This window comes from Sinocyclocheilus grahami, unplaced genomic scaffold (genome assembly GCF_001515645.1).
Source record: "Sinocyclocheilus grahami isolate Dianchi unplaced genomic scaffold, SAMN03320097.WGS_v1.1 scaffold334.1, whole genome shotgun sequence".
NCBI lineage: Eukaryota > Metazoa > Chordata > Actinopteri > Cypriniformes > Cyprinidae > Sinocyclocheilus > Sinocyclocheilus grahami.
The window spans coordinates 1036615-1060629 of NW_015505513.1; the positions used below are offsets into that span (position 1 = coordinate 1036615).

General features: G+C 36.9%; 1 protein-coding gene across 1 annotated transcript in view; it reads left to right on the top strand.

Annotated features, from left to right (window-relative positions):
* The first annotated feature begins 204 nt into the window (after positions 1-204).
* nlgn4xa (neuroligin 4 X-linked a) overlaps positions 205-24015 on the top strand; it is a 114924-nt gene continuing 91113 nt past the window's right edge. The window contains exon 1 of the mRNA XM_016295340.1: positions 205-954. Within this exon, the coding sequence (XP_016150826.1) occupies positions 492-954 (463 nt within the window). The 5' untranslated portion in view covers positions 205-491. The remainder of the gene's footprint in view (positions 955-24015) is intronic.

The following is a 24015-nucleotide window of genomic DNA, read 5'->3' on the forward strand; positions in this document are numbered from 1 at the left end:
TATAATGATGTCTAAGTGTTAGCATTTATTTGCTATTTACGTCTATTATTGTATATTTTTTCTCTTGCAGTGCAAGGTTACCTTGGTGCCTCCAAAGCTTAACACAAAGCATGCAAAATAATGATGGAAGTGGAATTCCTCTGTTTTTGTTTATGACAATGAACGAGAATTTATGGGCTGTTTTTTCTTTCCCACAGGCAAACCAATAAAGGAGGTATTGAAATGAGGGAGTAGTTACACCAGAGGACAGCTCAGGGGGAAAGGACTGCATTTTGTTTCTCATCAAAAGGATAGCAGTTAAAGAACGACAAAAATACAACTGAGATCCAGAATCGCCCTCATGGCATGGGGGAATGACATGATCGCTGATCTGATTGGTGGGCACGCTGTCAATCATCTGTCCTTTGCAGCCTGAGGGCGGGATTTGACCTTGGCTGTGGAAGGAGTGGAGGACTGTGAATTCAATCAACTCTGCTAACCACAGCTTGACCATGTCACGGCTCAGAGGAACCCCATGGATACCACTCACCATGGTTCATCCGCTGGCTACTCTACGCCTTTTTACCTGGATTGTGCTTGCGGCTGCTTGGCTAGCCATTACACAGGCCCAGCATCACCCTATTGTCACGACAAACTACGGCAAGCTAAGAGGCTTGAAAACAGCTCTGCCCAATGAGATTCTAGGTCCCGTGGAACAGTATCTTGGGATTCCCTATGCCCTCCCGCCCACGGGGGAGAGAAGGTTTCAGCCCCCTGAGCCCCCCATGTCATGGCCAGGGATTCGAAATGCCACACAGTTTGCTCCCGTTTGTCCTCAATTTCTGGAAGATCGGTTTTTACTCAATGATATGTTACCTGTATGGTTCACCGCCAACTTGGATACCGTTGTAACCTACGTACAAGATCAAAGCGAAGACTGCCTGTACTTAAACATTTATGTTCCCACGGAGGATGGTATGTAATTTTCTTTAAAAAAAAAGTAATTTGATGTATATCGTTTTCCACTAGACAAGTTTCATTGTTTGTTTGCTGATGTGGTTAATCTCAGTTGTTTTTAGCAGCTTAGTTTGCTTAGTTGGCATCATCACAACTTGATCTATGAAGATTTTCCAAGTTCAGCTAATTGTTGCTGACATTCCAACATTTTTCTCACACTTTATTTTAAGATCAAGTTCTCACTATTAACTAACTGCTTTTGCCTTAATAAACTCCTAATTACTGCTTATTAATAGTTAGTAAGATTGATAAATTTAGGTATTGTGTATAAGGATGTTTAAAATGGTCATGCCGAATATGTGCTAATATACTAATAAACAGCCAATATGCATGCTAATAAGCAACTAGTTATTAGTGAGAATTGGTCCCTATACTAAAGTGGCAAGATATCCCATCACATTTAGATTATTATCATCTCAAAAAAGTCCAGAATCTTAGCTGGGCAGTCTACAATTTATTTATTTTTTTTAATAATGTTGACCCTGCATGTCCTGGCTACTGTAAATCTTACAGTACAGCATAGTATACTTATTTTTTTTATTTGAAAGTTGCTGTTATGTAAGTGTAAAAAGGTTACACCATTTTAAGGTGTCCTTATTACTTACATTACATACATTTAAGTACTGAGTAATATTAATTAACTACATGTACTGTACTTACTATATGGTTAGGGTTACTTGCATGTAATTATGCACAATTAATTGTTATTATATTAGTAAGTACATGTAACCTGTGTAACAAGGACACCTTAAAATAAAGTGTTACCGTAAATAATAGTAACAATTCACAGATAGCACTCAGCTGTTTGAGATTATGTCCTATAGTCTTGAATTGCATAATAGTGTGCTAAATTTAGCTTGGACACTGGACTGAAAGATTAAGGAAGAGAGATTGACTTGCAAATCAAAATCTCTCAAAGAGTGGAGCAGCCATGTCTGCATCTTCAAATTATTGTTGTCGTATTATTGTACATCATCAAGATGAAACATTTTGCCAAGGATTCGATAATTCAGCCATTTGGGGAGAATTTGTATCTTGAAGGTATAAATCTTGCTGCTCAGTACATAGTGCTTTGTTATAATAGTATTTACTGCGATCTCAAACCTAAAATCGATAATATAAATTTTTTTTGGAATTTGAAATATATATGTATATTTTTTCTTTTTGGAGTAACTCCATGTTGCTGACATGAAATCAAAGTTACTGTATTCCTCTGAATCCATGACTGTTGCTGCACCAGTGTGCAGTAAATTTTTAACAGAATGTGTCAGCATATTGTGACAGCCCGCAGTTTTGCTTAAAAAAGTCCCTTCTGTGATGTTGAAATTCAATCCTCTTTTGTGCCGTATTGAAGTCGGTCATCCCCTGTTAGCTTTCATGCGCTAACTGCCCATCATGCTTCGGCTCTCCAAATTGCCCTTTTCAAAATCCTGTGTAATATGGGACCATCCTGGCATTTTTGACTCCTTTGGACTTGCTCTGCAGTTGTGGCACTGTTGAATCAGGATGACAGATATAAAAAAGCCCTTTAGTCCAAAGACCATATCAAAAGAAAAAGCATGGCATTCAAGGCTAGAATGGAAAACCGGCATCATCACTTCCTGATCTGTAGAAACAGGTTCGAGACTCATAAATTCTCTTTGTGTTTTAGTTGCCCGCTTCTTTTGTTAGCTAGACGCACAAAAGAGACTGCAGTCTGTCAGTGACGGAGTCAGCTTTATCTCTCAGTGCAGTTACGAGTGAAGGCTGTGGAGGTGGCATCCTGTTTTGTTGTGAATTAATCACAGTGAATGCTTCAGACTGAAGGGACGGTCTGGGTGAAGAGACAATGCAGGCTCTCTTCCACTCTTTAATTGGGAATGCTAACCAATTTAATTTCAATTGGACTATTCAAAAAAACTCATTCAGAGAAACAGAAAGATGTTGAAAAGAGGCAGTCACGACAAATCAGTGCTTGTTACCCTCATTGTCTATCTCAATGGGTGGACTTCTTTAACCTAACATCTGAAATCCAGTCTTGTTTTAAAGATAATTGAGATCTACTCATAGAGTGCAAATGGGGAACTGACACCTATGATCATGTACTGCAATTAATACCGCTCACTGTTCTTCCACAGCCTTTAGGCCTATAGATTAATATTAGTGGCTGGGACTAGTTGTCACACTTTTCTTTTTAGTGAATACTTGTTTATTATTTTATCATCTATCATCTCAAACTGCCCTTTTTGCCTGTTTGGTGACATAGCAATCTGAGAGAAAGTTAAATATAAAATGAATTTGAGGATTTTCGTATCATAGTATTTCTTAGACTTTTGTATGTTCTTCTTTGATGACAGCCCTCTCCAGCTGATATGGATTTTATAAGTATATGCAATACTCACAATAATTCATTATCTGGCATCATTTGAGAATGTTCCAAATAACTTAATAATAATAAGCAAAAAAAATAAAAATCTGACCAAGCAGTTCACATATTGTCAAATGTGCTGATTTGATAAGTGACCTAGAAAAGGGAACAGTCGTATAAAAATGTCTTATTTAAAGTCATAACATTTATTTATTTTCTGAAATCATAAAACTTTTTCACCTTGGAGTTGTATTTTGAATCCCAGACTTTCAATGTCATCTCAGACTTCTTCACGCCACTAAATATATCTCAGAATGCATCTCAGAAGCTGCCGATCTCCTGGGATTGTCAGACACAACAGTCTCTAGAGTTTGGAGGGGGAAGAAAATCAGATGTGCAGCAGTTGCTGGTGAAACTGCTTTGTTAATGAGAGGGTTTGACAGAGAATGGCTAGAATGGTTCAAGCTATCAGGAAGGTGGCAATAACTAAAATAACAATGTATGACAACAGTGCTACCCACCTTGAACCTTTAAGTGGTTGGACAGAGCAGCAGGCAAACAGCAGATTCCTCTGTCAGCTAAGAACAGGAGGCTACAGTGGGCATATGCTCGCCAAACTAGACAATTGGAAAACATCGCTTTGTCTGATGAATCAAGATTTCAGTTGTGATACAGATGGTAGGGTCAGAATTTGGTGTTAACCACATTAATTCATGGATCCATCCTGCATTTTTTTTTGGTTCAGGCTGCTGCTGCTGGTAAAACGTTGTGAATATTTCCTTGGAACACTTCCTTTCCAGGCTTTTTGAGCATCATTTAAATCCCACGTCCAACCTGCTGTGATCCTGCATCATTGCTGACCATGTGCATCTCCTTATGGACACGCACAGTCTACCCATTTTCTAATAGTTCGTTCCAGCATGATAACATGCCAATGTCACAAAGACAGGTGATGTCATTCAGTTTAGTACAATGGCCTCCTGGGAATGGCATGAATGTGCAGCCGATGCTAATGTGTGATATTCTCATGTCAGTATGGACTAGACTCTCCAAGGAATGTTTCTGGTTGTTATATCCATTCCATCAATAATTCAAGCCAGTTAAATTAGTCTTTGGAATTTAAAGGATTAGTTCACTTTCAGAATATAAAAAAAACAATAATTCTAATAATTTACTCACCCACCATGTCATCGAAGATTTTCATGTCTTTTATTTTTCAGTTGAAAATAAACTAAGGTTTTGAGGAAAACATTCCAGATTTTTTTCTCCATACAATGGACTTCAATGGGAGCCAACAGGTTGAAGGTCCAGTTTCAATGCAGCTTCAAAGGGCTCTACACGATCCCAGCCGAGGAATAAGGGTCTTATCTAGCAAAACGATCTGTCATTTTCTAAACAAAATGCTCAATCCACAAATGCTCGTCTTGCACTAGCTCGACTTCATGCATTACATAGTCACGTTGGAAAGGTTGTGTGTGATGTAGGCGGAAGTACTGACCCGATGTTATCAAAGCAAACATGCAAAGAAAGTCATACACCCTTTACAAAAAAAACGTAAAACGATGTCTGACGATTTTTTAACTTTCTAACCGCTCGTGACCTTTCCAGCATGATTACATAATGTGGAAAGTCACGTGTCGCAGAGCTAGTGCAAGCAATTTTGGTTAAAAAGTATATAAAAATGACTGATTGTTTCACTAAAGACCCATATTCCACAGCTGGGATCATGAAGCTGCATTAAAACTGCAATCTGGACCTTCTACCCATTGGCTCCCGTTGAAGTCCACTATATGAAGAAAAATCATGAAATCCTCAGAAACCTTTATTTCTTTTTGACTGAAGAAAGAAAGACATGAACATCTTGGATGACATGGGGATGAGTAAATTATCAGGAATTTTTTATTCTGGAAGTGAACTAATCCTTTAAAAAAAATAAAAAATAACATATGGCAATATGGTTCTTGTAAGGTAAAGAACCTCATACCTCATACAATCACGTACAATCATCTCTCATTTTGCGTCCCGCTGTGGCTTTTAATTTGTTGCTGTCAATCAGCTATGAATAATTGGCCATTTCATGTGGTTAATGTGTTTTGTGTGAAACCTTTATTTGAGCTGTGGGGATAGTATCGACCGCTGGATAATGAGATGTCCTTTGAAGCTCAGCCCAAAAAAAGTGTTCAAAGCTAGTGTAACTTAGTTCTTCATATTCTTCAGGTTGAAATATTAATGAATAAAATGTAATGAGCTTCTGAACTAAGGGATTAATAAATGTGCTTCGTACATGCTAAAAATACTGATTCAACCTGTGCTGAGGAGAAAAAAAGAAAAGAAAAGTGAATTCATTTTTTTAAGTGTCAAACCTGGGCACACAGGGGTGGAGGGTATCCCTGTGAATTTTTTTGTGGTATGCATATCACAACCATATTAGTGTCACAATTTCAACACTCATCCTGAGAACTGGGAATGACAAATGATACCATAACATCCACAATTTTCACTACTTTACAGGCCATGGGTTTCATCATTTTCATAGTGGGTCCACCATTTGAAACATTCTCTTGGCACTGGTACAGTATTCAGGATAATCTTGAATAGCACTGAAAATCCTTCTATGAAATTAAACAAAAAATAAGATTTCCAGTTATGAAATGGGACAAGTCTTATTTTGTGTGGAATCTTGCATTTGGTTAATAGCACATCAAAATCATAGAGATTAACATTTAGCTGTTAAAATTGCTTTTGCGACCTCTGAATGAAATTCTCCTCAGTCTTGACATTAATTAAATAATTTTATGTAAGCACATCAAGCTAATCTGTCTAAGTCAATGCAACCATAACATCACTTATGCAGTCATTTGTGTAAGCTAATGTTGAAAGACACTAGGGCCGTGAATAAACATTTATAGAATAGTTCATGTATTTTATTTTAAGCTACATAAGCTTGCAGCTAGTAATTAGTAGGCTCAACTTTGGGTAATTTGATGTGCATTTATAGTTATTTATTTTAAAGACCTAAACATTTTTTAAATTTTAAAGAAATTTAAATTTTATTTTAAAGAAAAAATCTATCAGGTACTGTACAGCAGCAATTAAACGGTAAATCAAAAAATTTTTTTTTTTCAAACCACAGACATCTATGGCACAAAAATAAATAACAATACAGATAATGACACTAATTCAAATGTTATTCAGTTAGATACAAATCATTGGCAAATTAAACTGTTTATTCATTTTGCGTGTAGGAATGTTATGTTGTGGGTTTGAGCTTAGTATACCTATAGGTTGACATGCGATGCAGTGTAAAAACTGTGGTGCTTTGAAAACAGCTAGGCTTATTTGTTTATGTATCAACTTTTGCCTCAATCAGTGGTAGGAGTTTATGGTAGAACCACCTATTTCTGGACACTGGTCCACAGGAGCTGGGCTTAAAGCTATAGTCCAACCAAAACTGTAAATTCTGTCATCATTTACATATTTTGTAGAATGTTGATAACCAAACAGTTTTGGTTCCCATTGACTTCCATTGCACTGACTAATAGTTAATGGGAAGATGGTACAGTCAATAAGAACATACCAATATACCAATACCAACATTCTTAAAAATATCTTCTTTTGTGTTCCACACAAGTTAATGGTGACAGAATTGTTATTTTATTTTTATAATCCCTTGAAGGGATTATCCCCTTTAAGGCACAGGAGTGTTTAAGGAGTGTTTAGGAAAATATTTTTGATAACTATCATTATTTTTGCAGTTCCATTTAGTCCTACTAGTGACACTTTGTTTTAAAGTGTAGAACTCTTTATTTTGACTGTGGAGATCAGGTTAATGTTTAAAATAACTGTGAAAGGAACCTCAGCTCTCCAGTTTTGGCTACTTCATGGGAATATGTCCAAGCGATTACACAGTAGTTGTGTGTGTATGAGAAAATAAATGTGAAATATAAAATGAGAAACATAATCTCTAAAGGGACAGTTTGTATCTAATATGCATTGTCAAAATGCATTGCCTTTTGAACTTTTCAATTCAAATACAGTGCTGCCGAAATCCTGACAAATATTAATTTCACAAAGTTGAAAATAATATGTTAAATGTGAAATTGTGAAGTAGATTAGCAAGGCAAACATCTAAAATGTTCAGCATAACAGATTTGATGCTGTCAAATTCACCAAATATACTTTTTTATTTGAAAAAACAATTAAAACAAGTCTGTAAATTACATTATTAATTCTATTAGGTAACTGGATGTTAACATTTTTTGAAACAGCTGTATGGGAAAGAGTATAAATTAATGTGTGACATTTTTGGGATTACATATTTAGTCATTTTTCGTCCAATGCTGGCTCAAGTTTAAAGGTTGTTCCTTAGAACCCCCCTTAGCAAACAAGAAGAAAAAGTGACAATAAAAGGCCAACATCAGGCCAAATTCACCTCAGAGCAGATGTGTTTACTCCACTGATCAGTGGTTTACTCACGGACTGGTCACACAACAGCAATATTAAACAGTGCATCGAGATCCAGTAAGAAATGTTTGAAATACTCTAAAGTGAACCACAAATGTATCTGTGATTTCAACTAGTTTAAAACAAGATGAAACAGTGCTGACATTCTCAACAGCATTAAAATGGAAAACAGGAGGAATAGTGTAGTATAAGCAAACATTTACAAGAATATAGTTATTTTTTGGCATGGTAGTAAAGAGACATTCATGATGTTGGGTTACCAGGATGTACAAATGTATAGATAGAATAGAAGAAAAAAAAAAGTTAACTGAAGAAATATTGGAACCTGCATGAACTCTCAGTGTGAGCCAATGTTAACACACAGTGCTGCATATGTAATGAGCCAAGGTCATTTACAGAAACACCAGAATCCTTATGCTCAATCTGCAATTGCTTAAAGCACGTTTTTTTTTTGGCACTGTATTCTCCCCCTCATTTGGACACCAAAATGCAAGACTACCGAAGATTATGATACATATTATTTGTATTGTATAGTAGTAAAGCTTTGTTCAGGAAACTATTTGTAATTATCTACAAAATGTATTTATTCATTTAGAAATATATTTCCAAGTTGTAATGACTAATCCCCATTGTGTTACAATAGTTGTTTTCAGCAGACTTTCCTCAAACTTGAAATAAATCATTTTGGAAATGATTTTCGTTTAATATTTAAGCTGCTGTTTTAAAATCTGTTCCCCCATGTATCCTCTTTACTTTTCCCCTGTTGTTGACAGTAGGAGCCAACACAGTCAAAGGCGATGATTTCACCAATAATGAGGGTGGCGAAAATAAAGGTATTTTTTTCCATCTTTTTTTCTATTTTTTTAACAACAAAAAATATTCCAGCCTGAAACCTGCATGAAAGCGAAACCAATTTTTTTTTTTCCTGTAATGAATTCTTTAGATTTATTCAATTTTGTTCTTACGTTTTTTGGCCATTGAAGCGCACCATTATAAAGCACATCTTTTTGACACCTCTTTCCTCTTTGGCGATTCCTAGCACAGAACTGAAGGACTGTGTGAAAAGGCTAAAGTTTGCCTCTACAGAAAATACAAGAACATCCATAAAATAACACTTGCTCCGACATAAACGTTACCTTCTCCCAGTGCTGCAAAGTGAAAGATGGTCGACGAAAGTCTGCATGCTTTTTTCCCTCTTCTCCTCAAAGAAAAGATTAAACAGTCATATTTTCCTCTTTTTTCTCAGTTTTGCCATTATTTTTCCTTCATTGCCCGGTGAAGCATGAGCACTAACCTGTGTTGTTTTGACAGTGGAAATCTGTTCATTTGTAACTCCTGTCAGATGCTGTGTTAAAGAAACTCTTCTCACTGTAATATTAATGGCTTGCTCTTTTGCATCCCAATAATATTTTGTTAGACGCAATGCATTATAAGGTGCCAAGAAAGGGTAGAGCCATGTGAATATATGTTTTATACGCAGTGGTCGAATTGTAAAAAAAAAATTAATAAAAAAAAATCAGGGTGCATGATTTTAGCTGACTTTACACAATAATTAACATAACATTTGTTTAATTTTAAACATTTTTATTTAATAAAACTATTAAATGCATTTGTCGATAATGAATGTTACATCTATTTTTGTCTAACATTAACATAATTTCCAGCTTAATACATTTCGAGAGTACCTAAATACAGTCTTACTGTATTTGTAATTTGGTAAAGGTACATGCATGCTGGAACAGTATCTCTGCAGAAAAAAAAGGAGTCTTTTTTTTTTTAAGACTCAACATTTACTGTTGGGTCATCATTCATTGAGGAAAGGAGAGAGAAATGCAGGCTAGCAAGGTTGCTAATCATTGGGTGTCCAACTGTATCATGCCAGTCATTTATTTAATTAAAACGTCTAGCCTTTAGGCTGAGACTACTGTGCTGTATTATTAATATCATATATTGTGATAAACCCAAACTAATAAAACAAAAGAAGAGTATAATTATTCAGGATGTATTCGTGATCACCTCTTGACAAAGTTATTACGTGTCTTTTTTTATAGTCCAACCTCATAATCCCTGTTGTGTGGTGCTTATGACCCAGCAGGGTGGGTGTGTTGTTCACACTCTAGTAATTTACATGCTACTTGCTTTTGTTTATACAGCTTGACATCCAACAATCCTCTATTAACTGAAGAAATATTGGAACCTGCATGAACTCTCAGTGTGAGCCAATGTTAACACACAGTGTAATGATATGTAATGAGCCAAGGTCATTTACAGAAACACCAGAATCCTTATGCTCAATCTGCAATTGCTTAAAGCACGTTTTTTTTTGGCACTGTATTCTCCCCCTCATTTGCACACCAAAATGCAAGACTACCGAAGATTATGATACATATTATTTGTATTGTATAGTAGTAAAGCTTTGTTCAGGAAACTATTTGTAATTATCTACAAAATGTATTTATTCATTTAGAAATATATTTCCAAGTTGTAATGACTAATCCCCATTGTGTTACAATAGTTGTTTTCAGCAGACTTTCCTCAAACTTGAAATAAATCATTTTGGAAATGATTTTCGTTTAATATTTAAGCTGCTGTTTTAAAATCTGTTCCCCCATGTATCCTCTTTACTTTTCCCCTGTTGTTGACAGTAGGAGCCAACACAGTCAAAGGCGATGATTTCACCAATAATGAGGGTGGCGAAAATAAAGGTATTTTTTTCCATCTTTTTTTCTATTTTTTTAACAACAAAAAATATTCCAGCCTGAAACCTGCATGAAAGCGAAACCAATTTTTTTTTTTCCTGTAATGAATTCTTTAGATTTATTCAATTTTGTTCTTACGTTTTTTGGCCATTGAAGCGCACCATTATAAAGCACATCTTTTTGACACCTCTTTCCTCTTTGGCGATTCCTAGCACAGAACTGAAGGACTGTGTGAAAAGGCTAAAGTTTGCCTCTACAGAAAATACAAGAACATCCATAAAATAACACTTGCTCCGACATAAACGTTACCTTCTCCCAGTGCTGCAAAGTGAAAGATGGTTGACGAAAGTCTGCATGCTTTTTTCCCTCTTCTCCTCAAAGAAAAGATTAAACAGTCATATTTTCCTCTTTTTTCTCAGTTTTGCCATTATTTTTCCTTCATTGCCCGTCTAACCTACTAGACTTCCTATTGCCTTAGCTAAACTTTAGCCAACTTGGTAGCTCTCATGAGTCATGGATAGGATAATTAGCTGTAAATTCAGGCACAGATAGCTTAGTCTTTTGTTCATCATCACTCATCTCCACACCAAGACAAACACAACTGGAAAGGGAGGGAGGGCTTCACTTCTGCGGCTCGCTGCAGGTCTGTGACGTGATGTGCAGATCACATGGACATCAGTAATCTAATTATTTACCTTATTCTAAATAAGCCAATATTATAATTATGGTGTTTACATGAGTTGCTTTTAGAATATTCCTTTCATGTTCCCGTTTTACATGTTATTGTACATAGTTCGATTAATGGCACACGTCATTACGTCCCCACGTGACGGCATCCGACGTCCCCTCCGGAATTTCACGTATAAACATATAGTTCGCCTTCGTGATGATGCCATGTACAGTTTTGGGTGTTTCATTTTTAATTTTATGAAAGCTTCAAGTGCAGTTCATTATTTGTACGTGCATACAGGCGATGGCGGTGTTGAAGCTCTTTTATTTGCCTTCAAACGGTTGACACTGCCGTGTGTGTATCCTGTCGCAAAATGCGGTGAAAAGTCCTACACGACGGTAATAATTTGATTAAGGTGTTTACATGTCTATTCTGCACTTCAATAATGCGACTAAAATAGGAATACTCCACATGTCTTAATTCGATTTCTGTTTACTTCGAATATGACTTTAGCCGGATTAAGGTAATCAAAAATATCTGTTTACATGGTAGATTCTTAATCAGAGTATTGTCTTAATCGTGTTAAAATCGGAGTATTGTTGTCCATGTAAACGTACTCAATGTATGTCACACTGATGTACTGCGCAGAGGGAGAAAGGCATCGCAACTTGACAGTCTCAATATTTCCTGACCCAACCTGATATTTTGATTTTGTATTTGTTTGACAGGGACAGCTGACAGCAAACAGAAACACACACACGCACACATATATACATGTATGCAAAAAAAAAAAGGTAACTTTCTCTCGAGGAAGAAAAAGGGCAGGTGCTCAAGCCCCCTTTGATGTCTATGTGTGCACGTGCCTGCTCTGCACTGTTGTATAAAATTAATAGCACATTTGCAATTATGTACACATGCTGATATTCAGGAAAGCACTCTTGCTTGTGTGATAAACATAAAAAAATAAAAACTCATACTGGGTTTTTTTATTACTTAAATTATAAGGGCATTCTAACAGCATACTCAATAGTGTATCATCTCTCCGTCCCTCACAGTCACACATGCAGCCCAATAATATTATGTAAGGGGAATGTCTTTAAATTTGAATCAAGAACATATCATACCTTCTGTTGTCTTCTTTTTAAATAACGTCAAAAGGTGCGCTTGGACCATTTTGCATGGAAAAAAAATAGCTTGAGCTTGTATTGTGCAGCTCGTATTGAGTTCTAATTGGCCAGTTGCCGTTATTTAGTTCATAAATTATCATACGTCGAGAACTGTAATATTTCATTTGCATTAAATTTGAATATTAAAAACAACGGTCACACTTTATTTTAAGGTTAACCATTAACTACAACTTTTGCCTTAATAAAGTCATAATTTGCTGCTAGTAGTTAGTAGTTAGTAAGGTAGTTGTTAAACTTAGGTATTGGGTAGGATTAGGGATGTAGAATATGGTCATGCAGAATTAATAGTCAATGTGTTAATAATAGCCATGCTGATAAGCAATTCATTGATAGTGAGAATTGGTCCCTATACTAAAGTGTTACCAAAACAACATTATCCATCTAAAGGGGTCGGTAAGGTGAATAGTGGTCCCCCCATAGAGGCAGATCAGTTAAACATATATGATCATTGAATTGACCTGTATTGGGCGCAGGATGTAGTGGTGTCTATTGACACGTCTGATAAATTGCTGTAGTGGATCTGACTGTGGTTTGTGGCTCCCGAGGAGTCAGCTGTCATGATCTCTGAGTGATGTGTGCGATAATTGATTGCTGCTGTCCAGACATGTTGTATTTTCTGATTGCCCTCTGATACCTGTATCTGTATGGAATAAAGCAAACACGTGTTTGTAGCCAGCTGGGAAAATACTACAAGAAGCATTTTTGAGATCTTATTTTTGCTCTTTTACAAGGTTCAGCTTGAGCAATAATCGGAATACTATTGCTCACAAAGTTTGTTGAAATAGATGGTATTCCTCTTGTGACCTGTCAATGTGTTGTGTGAACACATAATGGTAAAATTGTCAACATCTACAGTTAATTTAAAAAAAGTAGTTTCCACACAAACATCAAAGTCTGTCATCATTTACTCACCCCTATATCACTGCAAATCTGTATTTTCATCTGCAGAATATAAAATAAGATATTTTGAAGAATATTGACTTTCATACGGACAAAAAACAAAGAAAGAAAGTCATACCAATCCCTATAAATTTGATTTCTACTTGTAGTTTAGGTCACACTTCAGTTTGAGGACCAGTTCTGTCTATTAACTGTTAACTATGACCTTTGCACCAATAAACTGCTAATTGGCAGCCTATTAATAGTTAGTAAGGTAGTTGTTAAGTTTAGGCTTTGGGCAGGATTAAGGGATCTAAAATATGGTCATGCAGAATAAGGCATTGATATGTGCTTTATAAGTAGGCTACTAATAAACAGGCAATATGCAAATGATATGCATGCTAATAAGCAAGTAGTTAATAGTGAGAATTTGTTTGTAATTTTTACAATGTTCTCTTGCTTGTGTGATAAACATAAAAAAATAAAAACTCATACTGGGTTTTTTTTATTACTTAAATTATAAGGGCATTCTAACAGCATACTCAATAGTGTATCATCTCTCCGTCCCTCACAGTCACACATGCAGCCCAATAATATTATGTAAGGGGAATGTCTTTAAATTTGAATCAAGAACATATCATACCTTCTGTTGTCTTCTTTTTAAATAACGTCAAAAGGTGCGCTTGGACCATTTTGCATGGAAAAAAAATAGCTTGAGCTTGTATTGTGCAGCTCGTATTGAGTTCTAATTGGCCAGTTGCCGTTATTTAGTTCATAAATTATCATACGTCGAGAACTGTAATATTTCATTTGCATTAAATTTGAATATTAAAAACAACGGTCACACTTTATTTTAAGGTTAACCATTAACAAACAATTAACTACAACTTTTGCCTTAATAAAGTCATAATTTGCTGCTAGTAGTTAGTAGTTAGTAAGGTAGTTGTTAAACTTAGGTATTGGGTAGGATTAGGGATGTAGAATATGGTCATGCAGAATTAATAGTCAATGCGTTAATAATAGCCATGCTGATAAGCAATTCATTGATAGTGAGAATTGGTCAACTCATACTGGGTTTTTTTATTACTTAAATTATAAGGGCATTCTAACAGCATACTCAATAGTGTATCATCTCTCCGTCCCTCACAGTCACACATGCAGCCCAATAATATTATGTAAGGGGAATGTCTTTAAATTTGAATCAAGAACATATCATACCTTCTGTTGTCTTCTTTTTAAATAACGTCAAAAGGTGCGCTTGGACCATTTTGCATGGAAAAAAAAATAGCTTGAGTTTGTATTGTGCAGCTCGTATTGAGTTCTAATTGGCCAGTTGCCGTTATTTAGTTCATAAATTATCATACGTCGAGAACTGTAATATTTCATTTGCATTAAATTTGAATATTAAAAACAACGGTCACACTTTATTTTAAGGTTAACCATTAACTACAACTTTTGCCTTAATAAAGTCATAATTTGCTGCTAGTAGTTAGTAGTTAGTAAGGTAGTTGTTAAACTTAGGTATTGGGTAGGATTAGGGATGTAGAATATGGTCATGCAGAATTAATAGTCAATGTGTTAATAATAGCCATGCTGATAAGCAATTCATTGATAGTGAGAATTGGTCCCTATACTAAAGTGTTACCAAAACAACATTATCCATCTAAAGGGGTCGGTAAGGTGAATAGTGGTCCCCCCATAGAGGCAGATCAGTTAAACATATATGATCATTGAATTGACCTGTATTGGGCGCAGGATGTAGTGGTGTCTATTGACACGTCTGATAAATTGCTGTAGTGGATCTGACTGTGGTTTGTGGCTCCCGAGGAGTCAGCTGTCATGATCTCTGAGTGATGTGTGCGATAATTGATTGCTGCTGTCCAGACATGTTGTATTTTCTGATTGCCCTCTGATACCTGTATCTGTATGGAATAAAGCAAACACGTGTTTGTAGCCAGCTGGGAAAATACTACAAGAAGCATTTTTGAGATCTTATTTTTGCTCTTTTACAAGGTTCAGCTTGAGCAATAATCGGAATACTATTGCTCACAAAGTTTGTTGAAATAGATGGTATTCCTCTTGTGACCTGTCAATGTGTTGTGTGAACACATAATGGTAAAATTGTCAACATCTACAGTTAATTTAAAAAAAGTAGTTTCCACACAAACATCAAAGTCTGTCATCATTTACTCACCCCTATATCACTGCAAATCTGTATTTTCATCTGCAGAATATAAAATAAGATATTTTGAAGAATATTGACTTTCATACGGACAAAAAACAAAGAAAGAAAGTCATACCAATCCCTATAAATTTGATTTCTACTTGTAGTTTAGGTCACACTTCAGTTTGAGGACCAGTTCTGTCTATTAACTGTTAACTATGACCTTTGCACCAATAAACTGCTAATTGGCAGCCTATTAATAGTTAGTAAGGTAGTTGTTAAGTTTAGGCTTTGGGCAGGATTAAGGGATCTAAAATATGGTCATGCAGAATAAGGCATTGATATGTGCTTTATAAGTAGGCTACTAATAAACAGGCAATATGCAAATGATATGCATGCTAATAAGCAAGTAGTTAATAGTGAGAATTTGTTTGTAATTTTTACAATGTTGTAATGTTGACCATGAGCAATTGAAAAATTATTTATTCAGCCTGGACACATGTTTTCCGCTTGCCAATTATTTGTGTATGGTGGTTCATGTATAATTGAAAATATTGCTTACGGCACATTTTATATAATCTAAAAAATTCATACATTGGGGGGGGGGATCATGTTTCTCATCAGTGAACTGGTAATTAAATGAAAATATATAAAGATAAAAATATCAGCTATATAATGAATAAACTTTGGACTGAGTTGTCCAGATGGCATATTTACATTTACAAATGTCTATTTAACCTCTGCATTTTGAAATCAGGCTACCTTAAAAAGAAACGGTGTTAAGTCATGTAATACCTCCACCAAACGCTTCTTGTTCTGAAGAGACAAAGATGGTGTTTTCAGAAGGGCAGGATCGATGCTCTCTGTCAGTGCGAACATCTGCAGTGGCGATGAATTACTCTTCCTGGCTCCCTTGAGGTTGCACCTATGCCATAAGACTCCCCTGCAAAATCACCCTACAGCAATGCACCAGCCTCCGCAATTTCCTGCCACCTTTAAAAACTCACACAGAAAGACTCTTTAAATGCATATAAATGAAAGAGAAAGCTGTTCTTTCTGTCTGTAGTCCCTTTAAAAGGATGACACTCTTGAGACTCAGCCTGTACAGAACGAAAGAGCTTTAGTTTGGAAATGAACGAGTGAAAGAATATCACTTGTCAGCCATGCCTTAATTGGTTAACATGGACTCTGAATGAAAGGCCTACGGCATTACTTTAACAGCTTTATTAAAGGATGATGTTGAAAGCTTACATTTGAGATCCAGTAGCAGTACATGAATATCAAATATGGTGCATGTCCAGAAGCCACGGTTGACTTCGGCTTGATGTGAGGCCAATAATCGGCATACAATTGCCTTTAATGATATATTATAGCTATGTTTTCGCTGGCGTGCTTGCCCTGTATTGCTGTGCATTACAATTCTGTGTTACAGCTGAACAGACTGACTGAACAGGTCAGCATTGTACAGACTGCATGGTCATTAACAGCCATCCTTCCCTACTAAAACTTCTGGGAATAGATTATTCAAAAATGAAAATTAAATTATTTTCAATTATTCATTATTTTCTTATCTTTCAAAACCTGTATGATTTACTTTCTTCAGTGGAACACAAATTATTATTATTATTATTTATTTTATTTTTTTTGAAAAATGTTAAATGTTATAGTAAAAGTGAAAAAGGTGAAATTAAACTATATATATGAAGAGGTCATTTGCAAAAACTGATAACTCCATTTTTAGCAATTTTCAAAAATCATGTTTTTTTCATTGTGCATTCCAATTAATCTCAATGAAACTGCAGTTGGGTTATTTTGATTAAGTAAAAATAACTGAAAAATACAGCTAACTAACACAATAAAAACGTGATAACATAATAAAAAAAAACATGATTTTTTGAAAATTAGAGAGTTTATCTGTTTCTGCAAATACACTCTATATATATAATTTTGTATATATACATATATATGAATTAATTTATACATATTTATATCATACATATTTATATGTGAGTTTGGGGTCAGTTCAGTTCAAAGTTTTTTTGCTAACACTTTACATAAAGCCTTTATGTATAATTATTATAACAGAAGTTTTAATGCATTAATTATGCCTTTTAATACACCTTATAATGCATTGTACAATCTCATGAATAATTGTAACGTCTCGGTTATGTATGTAACCCTCGTTCCCTGAAGGAGGGAACGGAGACGTCACGTCGGAGGACCGACGAAATTGGGATCTCGCTTAGAGGGACCAATCTACTTCGAGTGTAAACTAAACGAGCCAATGCAAATTGGCATGCGATTATTGAACCTGCATTAATTCTGGCTGTGACTGGCTGACATGCGCGAGATGGACAAGACACGATTCTTGAACGCCCCCGTGTCCCAGGCCGGCCTGTCGGCGACACGGTGGAGAACGTGCCCAGCGGTTCTCCGCTGACCAGAGCAGACTGAGGCCATCAGGTACATCCTGCCGGTGTGCAGCTGCTGCCGTCGCCGAGGGCGGCCCCCCTGCCACCGCCGAACAAGAGCAGAGCTCTGCGGCCTCAAGCAAAGCTGTGCCGTGGAGCCGGTCGCAGGTTTAGTACATTATAACATTTATCAAGTAATTGTTACATTATGCATTTGAAATGTAAATTTGGTTATAATCATTTATGACAAGATATAATGTTTCTTGAGCAGCAAATCAGCATATTATAATTATTTCTGAAGCATCATGTGACACTGCAGAGTGGATTAATGGCTGCTAAAATTCATCTTTGCATCACAGGAATAAATTACTGTAATAGACAATTGCAATGTATTCTTTTGAATAATTTCACAATATTACACATTTTACTGTATTTTTGATCAAATAAATACAGCTTTGGTGAGCATAAGAGACTTTTTGGAATGACTTTCAGGATGACATGAGGACGAGAAAATGCTGACAGATTTTGGGTTAACTATTTCTTTAATAAGAACTGTTGAGTCTAATGAAGAATTCAGCTCTTTCTCTCTCTCGTTCTTGCTCTGTATAAAGATGAGTAATGTGTGCAGTGCCGTGCAGCACATGAGGGAATATATTATCCTCCTCGGCCTGTCCTGGCAATGATGAATGCCCAGGGTGTGTGCACTGCGGAGTCACCCCCACTCACTCTCTCCTTTCGTTCATTCCTCCCTTCCCTTTTCTCTCTATCTCTCTGACACTCTTGCTCTCTATATCTTTTCCTTTTATTTTATTTCTGTCTTTCATGTTCTCTCATCCTCTTTACCTGTGTCTTCTTGTCACTGCACAGTTCCACAGGCAAAACAAGAAAGGGAACTTGTATAACATCTAAGCCGTGAAAGTCTTGGCACTGACAGGATGGGGTCAGAGTGGACGCCTAAAGGGCCATTCACACATGAAACGTTATTGTATCTGCCTGGGCTGTTCTTCCATGTAAACATGCTCTAGAAGGATTATGAGTAACTGAATGAGTAACTAACACAACTACTACTAGGAATGAATAAAGAAATAAAGTGGATAAGATGCATAGAATGTAAGTGATTAATTTGGTTGTTGCTATGGCAGAGTTAAGTCATCAAATGGACTAAAGGTAAACTGTTGTTTCCATTAATTAATAAGGTGAAGCAACTCATTTTACAAGCAAATTAAAGATTATTTGTTGTTATTTACTGATAATAGCTATGCAACATCTTTGGATTACTTGTATGATGTCTTTATGAACTTTTTGAAGCTTGAAAATTTTGGTTGTGTGGACTGTCAGTGCATGGGGTCTCATGAGAGAATATTACAAATATCTTAATTTGTGTTTCTAAGGGTAAATGATGGCTGCCTTTCAATTAAGGATTAAGTAACCCTTTAACCATAAAGTTTGTTTGCAATAAGGAAAAGCGAAACAACTCCATAACATCTGTACGTTTCCATACAGTCCAATAACATACAATTTTGGATTACTTGTATGATGTCTTTATGAACTTTTTGAAGTTTGAAAATTTTGGTTGTGTGGACTGTCAGTGCATGGGGTCTCATGAGAGAATATTACAAATATCTTAATTTGTGTTTCTAAGGGTAAATGATGGCTGCCTTTTCAATTAAGGATTAAGTAACCCTTTAACCATAAAGTTTGTTTGCAATAAGGAAAAGCGAAACAACTCCATAACATCTGTACGTTTCCATACAGTCCAATAACATACAACTTTTTATAAACAAACTGTCATGAAAATGTACAAGTTTAAAGTAAGTGTTGCGCAAACTGTAGAGTATTGCAGTAGTAACTCAAAGTGGTTAAATTCCAATGGAGTGCATAACTGATGAAATTAATACCGTGAATGACTTTCTTTTTTTTTTTTTTGACAAAAGCTGAAAAATTCCGTTCAGCTTTTAAAAATGAGATGTTTGGTTCCATTCCACTGCGACAGCAGTATCTGTTTTTGCATGCAATAATTAATTCTGGGTGAACAGCCCCCAACTCATCAATCCCAAGGGCCAACATGTTTGCCAACTTAGTAGGTTTCCATTGCCAGTTGAGTTTTAACACACCTGGGATGCAAAATGCGCATAGATGTGCTGCCTTCTCTACTAACAGCCTCTCCAATATGTCCCCTTGATCTATGGGTTTCACTGTGAAGAGCCTTAAGATGTGTATCGGCATCTACTTTAAACAAGTTCATGGCAGCACTCCATTCTCGTAATGTGTTTCTGGATAGTTCTCCTTCCAATAGCTGTGGCGATGAAGGATTTAAATTGTTTTCTTGGAAGGAGCCCACGGAATTAGTACCTAAACTGCTTCTACTGGGTCAAGTTTGTCAGTTACGATTCTCCATAACAGAGCTCTCCAATTACGTGGGTGGAACGTTTTGCCAGCATTGGTAGTAATGGGTCAGGATAGGTAATCCTAGACGGTATAAAAGGGTGAAACATCAACACAATGCTTGTGTAACATCTCCACTAAACGAGAAGCCCTTGCAGCTATTAGTCTGCCTGGTTGAGAGGCAGAGTATTAGACAGGAGGTTCTGGCCTTGCTGATGGTCCAGTGCAATAAAGGCGCTGCGACGCTGAAAGTTGTACACCAGCAAAGAGCTGCAAAATAGATGCACTCGCATTAGTGCGCTGCCTGGCGCACCACTCAGAACCCGGCCGAGATTAATCACCTGTCACGACGGGTTGTTTTCCAACTCTCCCTCTCTTTATCTTTCTCACTCACTCTGTTTCCCTCTCTCTCCTTCTCTCTGTTTTCCTTTGCGGGGGAGAACGATACACAGACTTGCCTTTAATTCTGCTCGCCTGCCCACAGGCGCTGTAGGATTATGCCAGCACTGCAGCAGACCACGCTGTGTGTGTGTATGTGTCTGCATGTTTGTCCACCACCTCTGTGCAGTTAATGAAGCCATATGCAACAGAAACCAATAATCAAAGTACAGTGAGGTGTCTTTGGCTGAATACCAATTACTCTGGGTCTTACGTCGTACCCCTGTTGGACTCCACTCCAGTCTGAGAAGCCAACAAGGGCGTTTCTAATGCAGATATACCACTCCCACTGAGAGGAGGCTGTTTGCAGTGAGTGTGTTTACGGAGGTGGATGCAAACACACACACACACACACACACACCAAATGTCATAACCCCTTTTTGAAGCCATTAGCTCTCATTCCATCAGCTGTTTTGAGCAGGCTGAGGAAGCTGTTTGATAAAATATTAGTATACACATTACCCTAATAAGAGTAACAGTGCAAACCACAGAGCATTAAAACACACTTAATTAAAGATGCACACTGATTATTCACCCTGAAAAAAAAGTGTTATGACTTGTATGTAACCAGTATTTTTTTTTTCTTTGAGGAGTCTTTGAATCAATTTTAAGTCTTTGCTATGCAGGTTTTTTTGTGAACTTTCAGAAAAGTTAACTGTCTTTAAGAAATAGTTCACCCACAAATGACAAATCTGATTTAATTTAAGCACCCTCATGCCATTCCAAATCTGTATGACTTTCTTTCTTCTGTGGAATGTACAATGTATATATATATATATAAACACCCACCAACCACTTCATTAAGTACACCTTGCTTGTATTGGTTTGGACCCATTTTTGCATTCAGAACTGCCTTAATTCTTTGTGGCATAGATTCAAAAAGGTGCTGGAAGCATTCCTTAGAGATTTTGGTCCATATTGACAGGAAAGCATCACACAGGTGCTGCAGATTTGTTGGCTGCTCATTCATGATGCGAATCTCCCGTTCCACCACATCCCAAAGGTGCTCTGTTGGAGTGAGATCTGGTAACTGTGAAGTTATTAGAGTATAGTGAACTCATTGTCATGTTCAAGAAACCAGTTTGAGATGATCTAAGCTTTGTGACATGGAGCGTTATCCTGCTGGAAGTGGTCAGAAAGGGATTGACATGATCAGCAACAATACTCAGGTAGGTCATGGCAATGCTCAACAGGTACTAAGTGGCCCAAAGTGTGCCAAGAAAATATCCCCTACACCATTACACCACCAGCAGCAGCCTGAACCATTGATACAAGGCAGGATGGAACCATGCTTTCATGTTGTTTACACCAAATTCTGACCCTGCCATCTGAAAATCACAGAAGAAATCGATACTCAACAGACCAGGCAACCTTTTTTTCCATCTTCTATTGTCAATTTTGATGATCCTGTACAAATTGTAACCTCAGGTTCCTGTTTTTAGCTGACAGGAGTGGCACCCGCTGTGGTCTTCTGCTGGTTTGATGTGTTGTGCTTTCAGAGATCTTGCTCTGCATATCTCAGTTGTAACGAGTGGTTACTGTTGCTTTCTATCAACTCAAACCAGTCTGGCCATTCTCCTCTGACCTCTGGCATCAACAAGACATTTTCGCCCACAGAACTGCTGCTCACTGGATATTTTCTCTTTTTCTGATCATTCTATGTAAACCCTAGAGATGGCTGTGCATGAAAATCCCAGCAGATCAGCAGTTTGTGAAATACTCAGATTAGCCCATCTGGTACCAACAACTATGCTGTGTTCAAAGTTTTTTTTAAATCACCTTTCTTCCCCATTCCAATGCTCGGTTTGAACTAGAGGTCGGCGCGGGACTATTTTTTTAGTCCCACTCCCTCAAGGTTATATTCCGCACCCACCCGCTCCCGCTATATATTCACTCTTTGTTCACCCGCTGTCGGCTTAGAATAATTTTCTTCCCGACCGTTCCCGCTAAATTTAGATCTCCTTTCCAGAATCTCACATTTAAATTTCCGCTACTGAAAGAAAGAGAGATAGGCTAACAAATAAAAGTGTAGTCTGCACAAAATTGTATGTTATTTTATTCGTCTTGTCAAGAGTCTTGCATTTATTGACTTTGACTTGAACTTATATGAATTATCTTCAGACACACAATTTGTTTAATATTTTATGCAACACAGTAGGAAAAAAAGTGTCAGAGAAAATAAAAATGTTGTACAAAAATTGTATTTTTTATTTTTATTCGTCTTGTCAGAATACAATTCGTTTAACATTTACAACACAATAGGAAAAAGTGTAGGTTGTACAAAAATAGCCTATTAGCTTTATTTTTATTGTCTTGTCAAAATACTAAATTCGTTTGACATTTTTCTGTTAACACAGTAGGGAAAGTTTAGCAGAGAAAAATAAATAAATACGAAATCTGTCATTTAAAATAATAGGCTAAGCAAAATATAAACAAAACTGAGTTGAACGTCCTTCAAGGACAGCACATCCACACATTGCTCCATCCTTATTCTGCACTGTCACTCATGGACTACCTGCCTGTTCTGTCTGAGGGCCATATACTTCCCACCGGTACTGCCTGCTCTGCGCACAGACCCTGCAAATAAAACGCGTGACGCTGAAAGCATGCGTGCAGCGCGTGCATAACAGTCCGAGTGCAGGCTGTACCGGTGGTCAATAAGTTAATAAATCATTAGCTCATCCATGAACATGATTTCTGCCCGAGTCCCGTCGGATTGCATCGGCTGTGGGGATGAAGACCACAACTCCCATGATTCCACACTCAGTCACGGCGTCATCAAACTATGCCTTTGTCTCTTTGTTTATTTTGAATACGCACCCTCCAGCGGCGAAAATTACATATTGTGCCTTTAAAGCCCTGCGCTGGACTGTTTTGACTGTTTTCGCTCCGCTGAATTTCTGACCATTACTGCCTGCTCCCGGAAACATTGCACGCATCAGGGAGCCGCTATCAAGCTATCAATTATTTAAATCACTTTGGATGCAGCTCGCGTTGGATGCAAGGTTGCCAAATCCACATTTTTTTGCAAGGAATTGGACTGATTTTAAACTGTTGCGGAGGGTTGATTTTCTCCCGTGTGTTAAAGGTGTGAAATAATGCATACCCTGATAGCACACATACATCTCGGAGACGTCTATTTGACGTCTGCATTTACATCTGCAAGATGTATTTTTTACAGTGTTTGCTCATCTGCAATACGTCTATAAGACGTTTTCTATCAGATGTCAACTAGATGTCTTTAAGATGTTAATGATTTAGAATGTATGTAAAATTGACATCTTACAGACGTCTATCAGATGTTTGTAGACAGCAGATGCTTTCCAGATCAAGTGATCTTTAACAGACATCTTGCAGACATATGTGTGCTATCTG